The sequence below is a fragment of the Montipora foliosa genome, chromosome 8 (assembly GCF_036669935.1).
Source record: "Montipora foliosa isolate CH-2021 chromosome 8, ASM3666993v2, whole genome shotgun sequence".
NCBI classification, from domain to species: Eukaryota; Metazoa; Cnidaria; class Anthozoa; order Scleractinia; family Acroporidae; genus Montipora; species Montipora foliosa.
In genome coordinates, this window is record NC_090876.1 from 3,121,993 (window position 1) to 3,140,567 (window position 18,575).

The following is an 18,575-nucleotide window of genomic DNA, read 5'->3' on the forward strand; positions in this document are numbered from 1 at the left end:
TATTTCGGATACAAACGATTCTATTAGAAAACGTTTGAACAATTTTGATTGTAAACATTATGTTAAATATTTTGAAGTTGTATTCTTGTTTTAGTGGAGGTTTCCTTTAAATTATATTCGTTATTTTATTCATTGACAATGGATATCGGCATGGTTTCCTGCGTACAGCAAGCAGATATTGGCAAACATTTTCCGAACCTCGCTTCGCTTTTTTTTCTTTTTTTTTTTTTTTGTGAGAGGACAACAAGATAAAAGTACAAGCTTCTTTATATTTGTTTCATGGCGCTTAAGTTATTAACAGCATCGCACACATATAAAAAAGCAAACAAACAAATTACCTTCTATTCTGGCAATTTCATCCAACGTTTTTTGAACATCTACTTGTGGTACAGATTTTAAGTCTTGAGTTTGAGGCGACAATTTTGCCTCTTGCTGTACTCTAAAATGCCAAACATAACAACTTCAGATAATTTGTGGGTATCATGAACCTTAACCAGGAGGAAAGGAAAGGAGCGTCTGTTGTTGCTCTTTAATTTTGCAAAAAAAAGAAACCCAGTTCATTTACCTGTTTATAACAGTTCCGTTGCTATCTGAAAGCAAAGACATGAGATTGAATTGGAGAAGACTTTCTTGCCATGAAGTATGATGTATCGGATAAACAACCCAACATAAAGGCGTTTGATAGCCGCCTGTAGTTTTCCACGTTTGTTGGAGAAAGATTTACTCACAAACCGTGGCCCCGGAAAGACCGTGCACCATAGGTAACCCACTCCAAATTAAAAAATTCTGTTTGCAGCCTATGCTCGAACCCAGACTCTCTGAGTTCAACGTTCCCTCGCAAGCCACTTTCTAAACCAAAAGAACCCACACACTATTCGCAAAGAGTAGGGCATGGAGATCCCGGTATTATGCTTTGTCCTCTGTGGTGTATCACGGTTGGTCCTTGCATTCGGAACCCGAGCCCGCAGTGAGCGTGAGCGTGGCAGTCAAAATTGTGTTATCCTGTCAATCATTTTCCCTTTCGTAACGGTGCATTTTTGTGCGCAATCGACTTTGTTGTCGATCTACCCCGTCGAAAGGACGCCACCAAAGTATTTTTTCGCGAAGTTAGCACAAATAAATACATTATCAATGCAGTTTTGACGTCGTCTTACACTTGAAAATATCACACTCAATTCGTCTTTAAAAAAGCACAAATAACTGCCTAAGCACAACAGCTGACGTTCGAATCGCCGCTCGCCGTAACCCAGTTTTGGCGCCAACGTTTGTTGACAAAAAAGTTACCACAAAACCTTTTAAATTTAATTGCGAACAATCAATGCAACTGACGTTGGACAGCACAGTTTTTCCCGCTCGTTGAATTCTCAATTCAGGAGCTCTAGTCGTATGCACGGTGGAGGGTATATGATATTAGATACACCAAGCTACTCTAAAATCCGAGAGTAAGTAAAGATATGACGATGATAATCATGATGAGTTAAAGAACGCCTGACCTACCAGGCAAGAACCAAATACTAACCTTTGGAAGGGTAGAGTGAGGGTCCTAATGATAACAAAAGTCTCTCGAGTTGTTGAAGCTCCTTTTCTGCGACGTCACATGTGGCGGAAGTCGTGCTTTCGTCGTCACTTTCTAAGATAAAACATAATTATACCTAATAACGTAAAGTTGTAAAATAAAAAGCACGAAAAAAAGGAGAGTGAAACTTCTTCTTAATCTTTTGGCGGAACAGCCTCTGATTACTCACCATCGCTATCAAACGAACATTCATTGCACGACTGGTGGGGAGAATCTGGGTTCGAACTTGGTACCTGGTCTCCCTCTGCGCTTGGTTGGGACCCCGCTGAAAATAGTAAGACGAGAACAACTTAAATCACAAATCAAGTGAAGCTATGATCCTCACAGTTATGAACGCAATTTTAGCAATTGCATAGAGAAGCCTGAAAAACTCAGGACTTCAGCGGGGTTTGAACCCGTGAACTCACGATGCCGGTGCGACGCTTCAACCACCAGAGCTATGAAGCACTGATGTTGGAGCTGGTTATTTGAGGGTTCAAATGTTCGCGGGATGAATGAATTAACGAAGAAAATGATATATGAAATGAATATATATATATATACATATATAATATATATCAAAATAAATTACAAACGAGGCAAAAATCTCCCAAAAAATCCCGCGACTTTTGCACAATTACAACCGTTTTTAAACCGTTTCCTCGGTTGCTGCCGGTTGAAAACGAAGATCAACCAGAAGCGTTTCTTCCGCAGGAATCAAATACCCAACATAGCGTTTTACAGTTGTGTTCTTAGTTACCAGGCGTTCGAATAAAAGCGAGGCTGGAGTTGAGATTGTTTTGATACAAACCTCACTGCTTTTCTTATGTAAATAGAAACTCGTTAGCATTACAACAAACATGATTTACAACTGCAGCCTCGCTTTTATTCAAAGGCCTGGTAACTAAGCACACAACTGTAAAATGGTCTATTGATTCAACCAGAATAAGACGATTGATCCCAACGGAACACGGCCTTTGATTAAAACTCCTTTGAACTCTTTTAGCACTTACAATTATGTTCTTCGTTCCGCCTGGTAAAGATGTCGTCTGAATCTTCGCTATTGGAAGGAATCCGATCGGCCCACGTTTCTGGTACCTTTTGTTCGCCTATAAAAATTATACTACATTTCTGAGTGTGTTATAAATTCTCTCTAGCATGAGTTTAAATTCATTTGCATCACAACCGTGTATGTCTAAAGATATGAATACCTTCCTCGGAGAGTAACGAGGATTTCCTTCGAGTTCGGTTTAACCTGCATCCTGTGAGCTCGGTAGAAGGGCTGGGAAGATTGTCCGGAACAAATTGAGAGTCTAAAATAAAAATGCGAGTTTTTAAGCGTGATACTTTGATGAAAGGAGCTCACATACAACTATATGTATACCTGTACACCTAGTGAATGTAAATTCAAAGCATTTTGACCAATCACAAGAAGCGCAAACAGCGCGACGAACCAATCAAAGCACGGGAAAATGAGCATGTGTAAGTCGCTATCGGCTTTGGTTTTGCTCCTCATTGGTTGAAAAAATGGCGCGAGATTTTAAGCTAGTCACCAAGGGTACCAAGTTTACTCACCCCACTCAATCGACAACCCCGGCGGAAAAAAAGGCCCTGGGGACGAGGTTGCTCAATCTAATGCCACTCTATTGGTCGATTCATTCATAGTAGCGCTTCTTGCAATCCCTGTGCCCTAACCTATTAGCTGGTTATGGCCATTAAGTGTAGTTTCCCCTTAAACGCGCTCTAAACATGGAGAAATCTTCTTTGAAACAAATACCAGAATGGTACACGAAGTACATCCTTAAACTGAAAACTAAATTAACATCGCCGAAAAATCCTACAAGTGCTCACCACTTCTTTTGGAGTTTCTGAGATGGAGTTCAAATGGCATCAAATACCTAGAAAGAAAGGTGCAAAGAATCGGAGAGACTCAAACCCACATTCACTGCCAACGCCCAGCCTGCCGCCTCTGTTGACAACTTATTTTAGGGGGTGTTTACATGTAAAATCTCATACCGGTACGAGTTTCATTCTGGTACGAGTTGTCAATTTCATACCGCGTTTACATGGACGACACAAATATTGACACAGGGATGACGCATGAACCAAAACAAAATACAACGCATGCGTCAATAGTCCCAGTCCACCACGACTTGACGACTCGTACCGGAATGGGAGTCAATGTAGCGTTTACATGATACCGGTACAACTTTTCATACCGTTATAAGAATTTCGATCCGGTACAACTACCGGGATGAACTCATACCGGTATGAGTTGTACTGGTATGAGATTTTTCACCGGTATCATGTAAACAAATACAGAGCGATAAGTAAGAACCGGGATGAACTCGTACCAGAATGAAACTCGTACCGGTATCATGTAAACACCCCCTTAGATTATCTCTTTCCTCTTAGAATTTGGTATAAGAATTACCAAATAACGGGCTCATCCTCGGTGTAAAAACCTGTGAAACTCACAGATGACGTAACACAAAGGAAAACAAAAAAGCAAAAAAAACATCAAACAATAACCTAACCCTACCACGAGCTAACAAAACAAAGAAAAAGTTTCACAGGTTTTTACACCGAGGTAAACCCCAAAAAAACCCGATTGAATCAGTTTAAAGGTTTCCCTCCCATTAATTTCTTTCAGATGTTAATCCCTTTGGTGTACTAACCTACTTGTTTCATCGATTCATCAAGACTCTGATTAACATCAAAGATAAGTTAATCAACTTGGTACGCACGTTAAATCATTTCCTAGCTCTTGGAGCCCCGTCAAGAACTGCGCATGCGCTAGATTTTCGTCAGTTGAGCTACCCGCCATATTGAATTTATCTTCAACTTGGATTTTTCTTCGTTTCAAGCCGTAACTCGTTCTGATTTCGCCGGATCTATTTGACCTTAGTTAAATACTAAACCGTGTGTTGATATTTTATTTGAATATGCAAAATACTGGGAGCGCAAGACACCATTGAAGACACTACAGGTACCTTTGATAAAACACTCTGGCCGAGCTGCTCGTCCCACCGTACACTACGCCTGAGTCCAGGAGCTCGTTATACACTTTGTTCCACAGTTTGTTCTGGCACACCTGAAGGTTGAGAGGAAAAAAGACATTCATCGAATCAGCCGATCATAAATGTCGTCAGAGTCAATTAAACTGATAAATCCGAACTCGAAATGCTGCAAACACGCGCAGCTGGTGTTACAGTCACGCTATACAACAAGTTGCAAAATTAGTGGAGACACTTCACCTTCTTAGGGCGTTATTAATTTACCTATTATCTCTCACACTGCAACCCCCCCCCCCCCCCCCCCCCTCTTATCAATGTTGTTAGCAAGACAAAAAAAATGTTTGCGAATATTCATGCACGGCGGTTTGAAGACCAGAGGCTTGTGATGCAGCACATTAGCCCTTTGACTCCAGGAGTGATCAGTATGTAACTTCTCCTCACAGTTTCAATGAAATTTCAGTCGGAAAGGTATAGAGAATGAAGATCTTGATATAACAAAATTCTTACGACTATCCAATAAAGAAATCTGTGGTACCAGTTAGGAGAATGAACGTTTCCATCTTGGGAATAAACTGGTTAAAAAGGAAAGAGGAATGAGGGCGTACGTTTCAAAAGAAAACTGTGGTGCTGCGCCGGTGGCAAATAAAACACCAAATCTGAAATTTGGTTTCACCAAAGGAGTTGATACAGGGGTTTTCAATTGAGTGTCGTAAACCGGCAACTACCAAAGCAATTACTTCGACCAATCACAGCAGATGCAAACAGCGCAATGAACCAATCCAAATGCGAAGCAATTCCGTGCAACTTGCTCAAAGCGCGGGAAAAATCGCGCGTGCAAGTCGTGATTGGTTTTGGTTTTCTTTCTCATTGGTTGATAAACTGTCGCGAGATTTTTAAACCAATCACTAAGCGTAGCACTTGCAATCGCGTAATTACTTTCGACAGTCATTTCAAAACTGCTACAAAGGTAACTAAGGTCTTGTTCTATTGGGATCAACCGTTTCAACCGCAACCGGTTTCGGTTGAGGCGGTTGAGGTTTCCCAATAGAACACTTTTCCAACCGTTTTCGGTTGAAAAGCGGTAACTCCTGGGAATAGTTATTACCAGACTTCTCAGCGTTGACAAGTTGAGGCCTGAAAGCAACACGGCAGGAGCCCGTGGCCGACTGTAAATGGCCCGTGTAAACGACAGCGGTTGCTGCCAATGCTTTTTCAACCGTTTCAACCTAGCTTGATGCCGGTTGAAAAAGTTGATCAACCAAACCAACCGAAAACGATTTTTTGCCAATAGAACACGAAAAAACCTAACCAACTCACCCAACTAAAAACGGTTGATCCCAATAGAACACGACCTAAATTAACCAAAGTAAGAAAAACGTTTCGAGCGTTTGCCCTTCATCAGAGTCAATACTTTTAAGAAGATGTTAAAGAAAAGAGAACAACGTTGAAAAACTAAGCTGGACGAATGGAAACCAGAGCCAAGTTGTACAAAGGTTTACTAAGCTAATCCTGGATTAGCGGAAACTGCAATTGCAGTTTACGTACCGATCAAAGATCTGCGCCCCTCAGGTTTTAACGTAAACCACTTTCCTTCAGCCTTAACATTTTCATCGGGAAAAAGTAAAACCCTAATGCCAGTTTCAGTTAAATCCGTCGTTTCGCGAAAGTAGCTTTCGAACAACAGTGTGGTAGGGATAACGGCCTCGTCGGCTAAAATCAGGCGATATTCCGCAAGATTGTTTTATCATTCAACACATTGATGACAAAGCACAATTTTCTACGTCTATTGGAAAAAAAAAGCTGGAAAAACTACCATTTTTCTCCGCGACACACAAAATTACGTATATCGCAGGATATCTGTTGAGTACGCATGACAAATACATTTGTATTGAGCGCGCGATGACCATATTTGGACTTTGTCACAATGTTGAATAATTAACGGTAGCCCATGAGGCGAAGCCGAATTAGTCGGACAGACACCCAACTAGTCGGACAGAAAAGGCAATAACAAAGTTAAAAGGACGAAAGTTAGCAATAATAAAATAAACATTAGCATACGTTTTCAAAACCTCCATGTTGCACGACTAAGTTGTAGAATCTCCTGAAACAAATGCGTTTACCACGCCACACTGGCTCTTTCGGCACAGTTAAGCCCCGCTCCAGTGAAAACGCCTCCAGTCTTTCTAAGAATTCTTTCTCCTGAAAAGGACACCAGACAATAAGGGGATGATTATTAAAGTACTTTAAAATAGCCAAAGTAAACCAGTTGTTGCTTGTGCGGGACAACTATCAGGCAGTTATCGTATACGTTATAAACAATCATGACGCTAAGAAAATACACCCAGTCGGCATTTTACGCGGCCTAAGAAAACGCTCGGGCCTAAGTTGGCTAAACACAGTGTTTCCGTGGTGAACGTTTCGCATGCCAGGACAGTATTGTTTCCCAGATTTTTAAACTAATCATCTCTATTGGAGGAAAGATATTTAGTAATATAAAGGTGGTAGTGAACAGACAAGTTAAAATGAAAAACAGCTTACTTCCGGTTGCCGTCCGTGGCTCAAAACGTTGCATGCTTAAACTCCCTTTTAATTAAACACAAAACAAATATGGCGGAAAGGTTTTTTTCTCTCCTTCTCGCGATGGTCTTGGAAATGCAGTGTAAATTCGCTTCCATTCTGTAAACGCCAGAAAATCTTTCAGAGAAACCCAGCAAAATGCTGCGCATGCGTATTTGTTCAAAAAATTGAGACCAACAGCTGTTGGCTGTTTTATTAAATTTCTCGCAAACCCGTCATTAGATTTTGGAATAAAAATAGTTCCAACGACAAATAAGTCGTGTATTAAAAAATTTTGAAAAACTAAAAATCTTCTATCAGCGAATTCTGGCAAATCCTCCTGTCGAAATTCTATGATAAAAGGTGTTACCTTCTTTAGTTCTATTATTTTACGTAAGCTGATGATATGCTGCAAAAAAAAATAATGAGTGAATTTTGCATAAATGAGGAATAAGTATCCCTTAAGCCTTGTTTTCATCTGGATGCGTTACCATGGTAACAGCCTGCAGAGCACATTAACAGTCAAAAATAGAAACCTTCGTTGGTAGCACTTATCAGTGACCGAGTTTGAGCTTCCAGGCAAAAACTGCATAAATATGGCAGATATGAAAGTATAAGTGCTTAAAAACTGTGTTCATCTTAAGTCGGGTTAATTTAAACGGAATACAGAATTGTCTACACTCAAATGAAAATCGCTCCAGCGAGTCCGGTCAATTCTTTCCTTTACGGTTTGTACAATATCCTTGTAAGACTTTTCTTTGCTCTCGTCGAGAAAGCAAACTGAGGAAATTCTTTCTTTCTGTTTAAAAAAAACCAGCGCGGTTTCGAAGGACAGGAGTATCCATTTTCCTTCCGTAAGAGACGGCTACATGCATTTGACCACGATCCCTAGCTTTATTTCCTGTTTGTCGCGATTGGCTAACCTAATACATGTTTTACCTCAAGTGACAAGTCACGAGATTAGACTTTTGGAGGCCGATGTTATCTGAGAGTTTAATTTCAAAGTCAATTCAAAGGTCAAACATTATACGGATGATTAAGGAAAGAACGAAAATTTCAGGTATGTCCAGAAATGCCCCCCATTAGATGCTCGCGGAATTATTATTGTTGGATAGAGCGAGTTTCAATCGAGTGTAGCAAAACCAAAACCAAAGTAATTACTTCGGCCAATCAAAAAGGCCGCAGACAATCCAGTAAACCAATGAAAACTCGAAGTAATTACACGCAGCCGACACAAAGCGCGGGAAAACGTGCACGCGTCAGCCATTTCACTGAGTGAAGTAATGCAAACCAAAGCAATTCGCTAATTACTTTCGACACTCAATTGAAAATCGCCCTATAGGTTTCGACTTTTCGTGTTGGATGTCAAAATTGTGCGTGCATCTAATCAGGTGATTTCTACATAATAAAATTACATAACTGTCAAAATTTTCACGGGAGAAATTTTACACCAAGGAATGGACCTTTAGAAACAACCGGAGGGGGCGGGGAAGTAAACATAATCCGTGTAGGAGATTTTTCAAGGCAAAATTGTCTGTGGGATTTTTTTAGGCGCAACCGCACGCTTGCAAGATTTCTTGAGGCAACGTTCCTTTTTGAGGGGGGGGGGGGATTTTTCACTCCCCTCCGGTTATTTCTAATGATCCGTCCCTTAAACGCTATGCGACATTGGCATTTAACTCGCAACTTGTTCTCACATTGCGAATCAAGTTAATCGAGAGGAGTTATGTTGGGCAACATTTCTTGCAACTTGTTCCACTCTGGATGATCACAAGACATAAAATTGCCAGGCACGTTGCAAGAAAATTGCCCGGTGCATATCCTCGTTCCCAGGGTCTCTCTTCTCTGCCTCCATTGACGTTGAGAAAAAGACCTCAACGACAAAGGAGGCAGAGCAGAGAGACCCTGGGAACGAGGTTGCCCAGTGCATTGCAAGAAAAGACTTGCTTTGAATTTATCTCAAACACAAACCCTCCAATCAGTCACAGAGGTGACATTGCCACTGTAGTTAAGCCATTGCTTGTTTGTCATCAGTGGAATTGTCGGTGAGTTCAACGGACTGGTGGTGGATAACCTTCTCTCAGGAATTTTCGAATCTTGAAGTTCTTTAGCCTGAACTTCTTCATTACAAGCTACAGAATTCGCGGATCTGCCCTCCTCTGTTAGAAAGGAAAAAAAAAAAGAATCTTTGTTGTCAGAAAAAAACCTTTCAAGCCAGTGATGTATACGTTTGTTATCAAATTGGATCGTGTCTGCCCAAGTGACCGAGCGTACAGACGAAGAGGTATATTACATATATACATATGCTGATGCGGATTACACTTAACACACTTTTTCACTTTATTTATTCCCCGAAATTCTCTCAAATACAACGTTTTGTTTTTAGAACTTTTTGATTGAATTTTTACTTTTTATTGGCTTTGAAAGACGGAAAAAGCCGGGTCATACTTGACACTGACGTCACTGTTTTCAAAGAACTTCAATTCAAAGCAGTCTGTGACGTCAACCCGGTGCTTTCATTGCTCGGTTATGGATCAAAGTATGATGACTTTTTCCGTCTTTCAAAGCCGATAAGAAAGTGAAATTTCAATCAAACGATATGCTTGGGACAATTTCGGAGAATGAATAAAGTGGAAAAGTGTGTTGAGGTGATAGGCACTTTAACTGAAGCTGGTTATATTTCTTGTGTGACTACCTTCCGAAAGCGTGGATCATACCGTGAAAAAGAGAGTTCTCTTGCGTCCTTGGGTGTAATCGTCTGTGAGTGAAGAATACAAATAGTCACACAAACTGAAAGACCATTCCGGTTTTTTCAGCTCTTATTTCGCGGATGAAAATTACGCCGTATAAGGGGATGCTCCTCCTGGCTTACATCAGCGAAACTTTCTCGTTTCTCCAACAGATCATTTCTTTCATTGATATTTCTCTCTGAAGGAAACACGACAATGATTATAACATCCACTCACCATTTTTGCATTTAAAATGGCAAGATGCCAATCTCTCGTCAGTCGTCTTCTTTAACGAACTATGCGCTTCCTTGAGAGCAAAATCGTAAGATTTTTTCAGTTCAATCAACTGCCGTCCTTGAATCTTTTTAAACTTCGGAGCTTCTCTTTCAATTTCATCCATGGATTGGAAAGGGTGCACAAGGCGTGGCACTAGCCATGCACGAGAACGAGGCCGGCCAAAAAACTCCACGTGATAATGCGTGATTTCATTTTCCTTGTCCAGCGGTGCATCGTAGTACTCCCCGCAAGTTGGATCGCGCGTCAGCAGGCCTGGCCACCTTGTCAAGAAATTTTATTACAGAAAAAATGAATAAGTCAAAGAACAACTAAATTGTAGTTTATCAACGGAGTTGATAATGTAAATTGGCCACCGTACAGAGATTCTAAAAGCTGACGTTTCGAGCGAAGGGCTAAACCATATTTTTGTATACTACTTCCCCACCGACGCAGCACCACAGTTTCTTTAGAAACTACCCCTTAAAAGAACAACTAAGCCGAGGATAGAAACAAAAATGATTTCACGATGGATTGATAGACACGCTTGTGATCAGTGAACCATAAACTGCGGAGCAAAATCAGAGGTCATGAAAATTAAATTCAGTTCAACGGGTAAAGGGGTTAGGCACACTTTACATGAGGGATTTTATCCCGGGACGAAACTCGGCCCGGGTTGAGTTTCGTCTAGGTGTCTGGTCACTTGGCGCTAACTGTTTACATGCTCCTTGAATAAAATGTGTTCATCCCTGTCCTGAGTACCGGGATGAAATTTCATACCGGGTTGTAAAATCCACGTAAACACGATACACTTTTTCATCCCCGGCCGAGACCACGTTTTTCTGAGCCTTAATACAATTGACCAGCGGCGATTGAATATTCTACGCATATTCCATCTTCTCGTCAGTTTACCGCCAGGAGTTCAGACCAAAAATGGTAAGTAAACATTTCTTTTATGCGTCTTTCAGCACGACATTCATGTCTGTCAATAACCTGATCTTCTGTCTCTGAGAAATCGGCGCCATGTTTGTTTCTCGATGATAACTGCTGACCAAAAGTACCGATATAGCGGCCAGTAGGCCATTTCCAAGTTTGTCTGCCTCCTCTTCAAAGCGAGTCTAAGCGCGAAGTTTTTCTTATGAAAATTAGTTTTCATTCATATGTAAAGTAGAACTAATAACCATAACAAAAACTTCGCACTCAGACTCGCTTTGAAGAGGAGGCAGACATGAACTCGGAAATGGCCCATTTTGATTTACAAGGGATGAAAGTTCTCATGTAAACAAGAACAGGAACCCATGACCCGCAGCCTAGAACTCTCCTGCGTTCGCGTAACGGCGTTTTCACAGAGCGATTTCTTTTTAGATTGAATTTCCCGCGAATGAGACTCCCACAGGAGCCCGATGACCAATTACAAGAAATTAAGCTGACGTCATAGGGTCACCGAACCGGAACTGCCTTTGTTTTTTGACCTAATTCGCGGGTGGGGTGTGAAACACGTTCGAAGCATCAGCTCACAAATCTCTCTAACGGTGGTTAATTTACCTTTAGCAACTCGTTTAATAAAACCAAATTCTCTTAAATTTCGACCGTCTACCGGGCTAAAAGTGTCTTGAAACCATTACATGACCAATAAGGACTTACGGCAACCGGAAATAAACATTACAAGTGGACAAAAAAGTAGTTTAAGCTGGAAGAGGATTCTCTTGTAACTTCGCTTGCTCTGGATAGATAACTGTTAACAAATCAGTATCAAGTAATCATGCCCCCTTCTTGATTACCAAAAGTGACCTCGCGCGATTTAGGAAAAAAAGGTCCTCCCTTTCAGCCAATCAGCATTCAGTAATTTTGCCAATTATGTGATGAATGGGAAAACAGCTCACTTGCGGTTGCCGTTCACGTCTTAAAACACGTCGCGCGCGCGCTTAAGCTCCCTTTCTGTTCCGGAGCGGAAGCAATAAGAATTTTTTTCAATAACCTTGTTTGGCCAAAACTTTCGAATGAGCTACATGTTATTTGTTTCAAGAGGTCAGCCTACATGGCAATTCTTCCCCCAAGGCAAAACTCATCCTATAATCGGAAAATGAATCAATAATAGGATTACACCCATCCTCCCTGGGTGGTTGATAGTGATCCTCTGTCTACCGGTTTTTTTTTAAGTTTACACCTGAAATGGCTCTTTAACCATACGAACTGTTCACTTGGAACAGTATAAATGTACATTTCTATATCGAAGTAGCAATTACGATTGGCTCGCAACTCAGTACTGCTCCTTCAAAAGCCGTCGCTAGCTTTGCCCTTGCTCTAAATCCTTAGCTGTACATATCATATCCTCTCGGAAACTAATACAAACCAATTTGTGACCATCTATCGACAAGACACTCAAACGAAATAGTAAAAATTCAATTATCACCTGACTCCCAGGCCAACTTTCGATCAAATTGCCGAAAGTTCCGTCAGCGACTAAAGTCAGTCACCCGGAGAATCAAATGCCATCATGGTGTGTCATTCCTGTAGCTTCAAACCTTTTACAATTAAACTTCATCAGAGCATTACTGACAAGTCAAGCCGAATTAAAACCAAGTAAAATAAGACAAAATATCACGACACAACTTACGGTGGATATCCAGACATCTTAGCCATGACGACTTCTCCCTCGGGCAGAAGACTGTAAATAAATTTCATATGTTTTGGTTTCTTAGCTTTTTGCTCCACAGCAGAGCACGTGTTATATCGAGTGTCTCGGTTCAGCCAGCAGTACCATGAGCTGTCCTCCAATCCTTTGGCTTCTTCCGCAGATATTTGGCGCCATTTGTGACAGTGTTCACTCTCACATTGTACCCATATGCAGACAGGTTCCTCCTCTGACGCAATAGACAAGCGACTCGATTTACGGGAAGATTTTAATAATCCATACTTTCGTTTCGGCATGATGCTTGGACATGGACTGGTGAACTGTAACAAGACAATGTTACAAAAAAGTATTTACTAGGGATGCCATGGATTGACCACGTGATTGATCCGTAAAATTTATTGTCAATATGGTCGCTCAGGGTAATTAGCCACGTGCTAAGGTTTGCCACTAAAGTTTGATTATACTTTAATAGTTTGATGACCGCCTACACATGACTTTTTAAACTTACGCTCTTTATTATATTCTACTATACGAATATTACCAAATGGCATCCATTTTGTAATGAGAGAAAATAGATTTTTATTTTTATTTTTTCATACATTGTATACTGATTTTTGTGACTACAAGCGAGATACTCTTTAAGGCCCGGAACTGCCTTATTGGTTCGAGGGATACGTTTCCAGTTTTTTTTTCCGCGCAGGGGTTTTTTGGTATTTCGTATTCGTCGGTGTCACATTTTTTCGCAGTACATCATTTGTTGTCTTATACTTCTACTTTTTTTTTTATTACTCTTCAACACTTTCGTATCCAGAAGAGACACAAATTAAATTAAAAATCAGATTAAGAAAATACATCATTCAGTATAAATAGTTAAAATACTAATATACACAAATACATAAATTAAATTAAATATCAGATATAAATACATATATAGTTAACATACTAAAACTAATATAAACAAAAAAGTAAAATGGATTCAAAAACCTTTAAAATGATAAAACTAAGTTTGAGTTTGGTCAAGATATTAATTCAAGACGCTTTAAACTTTCACAGCAAGCAGGATAACCTAGTGATCTAACTACTACTGGTAAACAATTTCAGGCTCTCGTTGTTCTTAAGTAAAAGAGATGCAAATAAAAATCACACCGAGCCCTAGGTTGAATAAATAAATTAACTGAAAAACCTCTAGTAGATCGTATTCAATGTCAAAAATATTTAGGAATAAGCAATGCAATGTTGTATGTCTGTAAACAATGTCTTTTTCGTCTTGCTTCCAAAGGATCTAGTGACAATGATTTCTGCATCTGAGTGACACTGACTTGAATACCGCTCATGGTCCCCCTTTATTTGTTGTTGAGATCTCGATCGCAAGTTGTTGATGGCTGCCACTAGTGCGAGGAAAAAAAATTGATAACCCTAAAGGATGGTATATTCGTCTGATTTGTAGTGAAGCTGGAATAGGAAAACTGTAATCATCCTGGATGAACCTACAATAGTTTAATGACGCAGCTCCCATAGCTCAGTGGCCTGACAGCATTGAAACTCACGTTAATCGGAAGGTCGTACGTTCGACTCCTGCAAAGGAAATCTCCGATTTCTTCCGAGTACCCCCGAGTAACCACGCAACTTTTCGGTCGTATTTCGATTGCTAGAATTTCTTCCACATCTTCAAATGGACGGTCAAACGGCAGGGGCACCCAACGTCAATTTTCGGAAAATATCTGTTCGGAAGTCGATTTGAGATCTAGAATTTTCGGAACATTTGTTCCAAAATTTCTTGCTTGCCTGCGTCCTAGGATTTTCGAACATCTAAAAAATGAAATAATTGCCAATTTTTAACGGATTTTTACCCTAAAAAGGTCACCTAGAATTTTCGGGAGCCCTTTTTCTGGCTGAAATTTTCGAAAAGTTATGTTTTGATCCCTATAATTTTCGGATCACTAGACTTTCAGCTAGGAAATCCGAACAGATAAAAACAATTTAGGGGTAAAAATATGCCTATATCTACCGTTTAAACATCAAAATACGTTTAACAATGCTATGTTTAAGTGGTTTTGAACTATATTCTCGTTGGGTGCCCCTGAAACGGTTTCGAAGCACGAAACTTGAATTACGGTATTTGCTTTTTCTTCCGTTAAGCGCTCCGGACTTTCAAGTCTCTAAAAAAATACGTTTTGAGACGAATCGCTCTCCCGTAAATTTGCCCTCGACGAGAAGTAACGGCTAAGCTATCCAAACGTTTGCTCGGCTTTTCCTTGGGCGTAAGCATAATCCAGTTATCGGTAATTCACAGCGAATTGACGGAAGTGGCAGTGAAAAGAAAACTCAGTCTTGAAACCCACCTTTAAATAAAATAAGTGCCTGAGTATCCTAAGCCAATTTACTAGATATTGTTACTCCTTTTTTTCTGCACTAGCACTTCCGAAATTCGCGTTATAGATGGTTGCCAACTTTGCGGATTAAAAGACAAAACATGGCCTTGAACAAAATAAGACGAAAAAAACCTGTAAGCAAAAGAGTTCTTTGACTACGAAGTAAACGTAATGCGGAACTTTCATTTTCCTTGTTTTTTCCTTGAAGAATGAAAACATTGGAAAGTGAAAACAACTTCCGACGATATTCAAACTTACTGATTAGATTAAGCTCTATCATTGATAATATTCCCTCCCTGGTGCCATGCGGAGACAAACCTCTTTAGCTGTAGCCGCAAATTCAAACAAATCACCATCAAACGAGCGTGCTTCATAGCCTTGCTCCGTCTACAGATGACGTAAGGTAACACATATCAGCAGTGCGTATATCGAGTTCTAATGCACGAGTACTCGAAATGCTGCAGTTGCTCTCGGATGAGATGCGCCTGGTACGTTTCTCTCGTGATCTTGAAAGCCTAGCTTGCATTAATAACTCGATTCACGTTAGCTGAAGCATAAACCAACAGTGAATTGTTTGATTATATTGGCGTCTAAATGAAAATCGTGAATATAGGGTTTTGTGTAGAATGAGAAGAGAAAGAGCTTACCAGGCTGCTAATCACTAAAAAACGTGCATCCCCTCATTTTTAAACCGAAGCTGAGCCGGCGGACATTGTTTCTTTTTTCCCGTCAAGCAATGGATAAGTGGGGCTTTTCACAAAAGAAAGTTCACTGCCGCATTTCAAAGACAGGAACTCGTAAAGCCGTTCTTCCGGTGAAAAGAACTCGCGACCCTTCTTCCCTTTCAGGAAAGTAGTTCATGAATCAAAAGGAAGCTGCTTCACAAAATAAGCCTCTTGTATTATTTGGCTTTCAAAATGTCAATTTTTTGGAAGATTGCACCAGTGAAGATAATGGAGACTCTTTTTTTTTTTTTTTAATGGAGACTCTACTCTTGATATCAAAAGAATTTATATATAAATTCTTGCCTAGATGGTTCCAACTGAAAAACGTTCGGCCGGCATTGTCAAATTATCCCGTTGTATCTCGTCGTAAATCGTCTGTACAATATTTCAAATTGCCCTTCCTTTTTCGAATTAGCGATGATGAAACGTGTTCGAAGTCAGTGTTTCAAGCACTAAATTTCGCGAATTTTGAAGCAATAACTCAAAACACAATATGATGTTGACAAGACAACGATTCGTATCTGGAAGTCTCTAAAATTGTAGCCGCAAATTTAGACAAACCGCAAACCACTGAGAGGAACCGATTTGTGGGGAATGATACCTCTTGTCTTCTTATGCCGGCGAAGTTGATAATGCGCAATGATACAAAGAAAGAAAAATGATTCATAGCATCGAATTAAGCTATCAAGAAGTGTATGCTTCAAAGTATTGCTGTGTCTGTATATGACGTAAGTAAACATCCAGCTGTGCGTATATCAAGTCATAAAACCTGCGGGTTGATTAGAGAGCACTCAAGAAGTTAGAGTTGCTCTCTACTCCGCCTCGTTTTTTTCTCTCGTGCACGCGCAAGAAAGAATTGCAACTCGATTTACCCACGCTAAAGTATAAACCAACCGTGAATTAAATAATCCTATTCGTGACGTTTAAGCCAAAATAGAGATGCCTCCAAAAAGAGGTGTTGCCAAGACAGCGACCACAACTGTGGAATTAAAAAAAATTGAATTCGTACAGCAACTACACACCATGATCAAGAGTTCGAATTACAAAAATTATAATTGAATATCGCAAATTGGAATTCATGTTCATTGTTGATTTCAATAACAGCTTTGGTTGCCAAGCTTTGTCTTGTATGACGCTGACGTATTAAACTGTTGGAATGGACAAGAAGACGATTTTTAATTTCTTCAACACGTGAACATCAAGGAGTTCGCAGAATCTCGTTAAATCACGTACGACAATTTTTTTTTTTCAGATACGGCACAGAAAAACTAATGATCATAGCTTTCAGGAACACATGGGACCTGCCTCTAACAGCCTAGTCGTTGCTGCAAGTCGTTCTTGTGTCAAGCATCTCAGTCCACTCCATTCCAAAAAGTCAAGAAAAAACGCGAGTGGGCGAAAACAGGAAACGTCCTCTCAGATTTAGTAACTACGTAACAAGTGGACACGAAAGGTCAAAGTTACCGGACACATCGCGTCATTTCACCTGCGCAGAATAATGTTGTCGGCTATCTACACGTGCTTCTTTAAACACGCAGGACATTAATTCGTTAAATTAACGCAATAGGGTTGATTTTAGAGAACAATCTTTAGCATCACGGCGATCTTCACTGATCCGAGACGAAAACTCGCACGGAACCTATTACGTTTGCGTCGTCGCATCCGGTGTGACATATTGCTGCCGACACGAAAATATTTTTCGCTGCGAATTTTTTTTACAGAAATTACATCTCATATTAACCTTATAAAAAAACAAATTAGGCCGTCCAGGGATTCGAGAATAAATAATGAATCATGTATTTCAATTATTATTTTGTTTCAAATGAGTTGTGAACTTGACAAAAATCACAAAATTTGAATATCGATAATTATTACCTGTTACTAGTAGTTGTTATTTGAAATCGCACAACATTTCCCAACTTTTTTAAGCGCAATTCCTCTTTCGAACCCCGAAAGAAAACTCCAAGAGAAATACTCTGCTTAAGTTATCACTCTTTAAAAATAAAAAATAATAAAATACATGATGGTATTATAAATTGACGTTTGAAATTGCCGCAGGGCTTTAACTAGAAACAGTTTTGCAATAGTCGCATTCACGTACAATCAGTGGTGTATTGAAGAAATGAAATACCATCAACAAATTAAACAGAATACAGGTAGCGCGATAATCCTTAGGTTTGCACCTGTAAAGTTATAATTTTTTTGCTCTTGGTCTCCAGGAGTACATTCGAATAACCGAACATTAGCTTTTCGCTTTGTGTGCTTATTTTCGTTTGCCGGAAACAACCGGGTTCCTCTTTCGACATGAAAGTTAGGTTTGTAGTGTGGCAGAAATTCGACGAAAAAAAATTATTTCAAATAAAACAGCGCCAGAGAATAAAGAGCTCGAAGGTGTAAGATTCCTGTGACGGTCGTTCAGTAATTTTTAAATGATTCTAGCTCGTAAACAATGAAAGATCCTTGTCTCAACACGCGGTCCGTTGTTTGGTTAAAGGGGAAGCCTAAACATTACAGATCCGCTGCGTTTTTTCTTGGTTTTGTACAAATGGTTTTAATAAGAAGTCACTTAGGTGTACTTACCTTACATTGTGTACATTCCTTATAAGTGTTGTAGCTAAAGGTGTGAAAACTTTCGATGGGTTTCGCATTCAAAAGAGTGACAATCAGTAAAAACAATTTCCTCTTGATTTTCCCGCTGCAGTCAACCGCTGAG

General features: G+C 40.0%; 1 protein-coding gene across 4 annotated transcripts in view; it reads right to left on the bottom strand.

Annotated features, from left to right (window-relative positions):
* LOC137968930 (uncharacterized) overlaps positions 1 to 18,571 on the bottom strand; it is a 19,410-nt gene extending 839 nt beyond the window's left edge. Inside the window, exons 1-13 of one of the 4 annotated variants that reach the window (XM_068815396.1) lie at positions 18,443 to 18,571; positions 12,748 to 13,085; positions 10,095 to 10,414; positions 9,100 to 9,287; positions 6,631 to 6,771; positions 4,549 to 4,649; positions 3,407 to 3,453; positions 2,767 to 2,868; positions 2,569 to 2,664; positions 1,746 to 1,841; positions 1,520 to 1,630; positions 566 to 590; positions 339 to 439 (exon numbers count right to left, since the gene is read on the bottom strand). In XM_068815396.1, coding sequence (XP_068671497.1) covers positions 339 to 439; positions 566 to 590; positions 1,520 to 1,630; positions 1,746 to 1,841; positions 2,569 to 2,664; positions 2,767 to 2,868; positions 3,407 to 3,453; positions 4,549 to 4,649; positions 6,631 to 6,771; positions 9,100 to 9,287; positions 10,095 to 10,414; positions 12,748 to 13,061 — 1,642 coding nt within the window. In that variant the 5' untranslated portion in view covers positions 13,062 to 13,085; positions 18,443 to 18,571. Of the gene's footprint in view, positions 1 to 338; positions 440 to 565; positions 591 to 1,519; positions 1,631 to 1,745; positions 1,842 to 2,568; positions 2,665 to 2,766; positions 2,869 to 3,406; positions 3,454 to 4,548; positions 4,650 to 6,630; positions 6,772 to 9,099; positions 9,288 to 10,094; positions 10,415 to 12,747; positions 13,086 to 15,455; positions 15,648 to 15,784; positions 15,919 to 16,756; positions 16,837 to 18,442 lie in introns of those variants that run through there. The other 3 variants (XM_068815395.1, XM_068815393.1, XM_068815394.1) reach the window with 3 other exon arrangements.
* Positions 18,572 to 18,575: the final 4 nt, after the last annotated feature.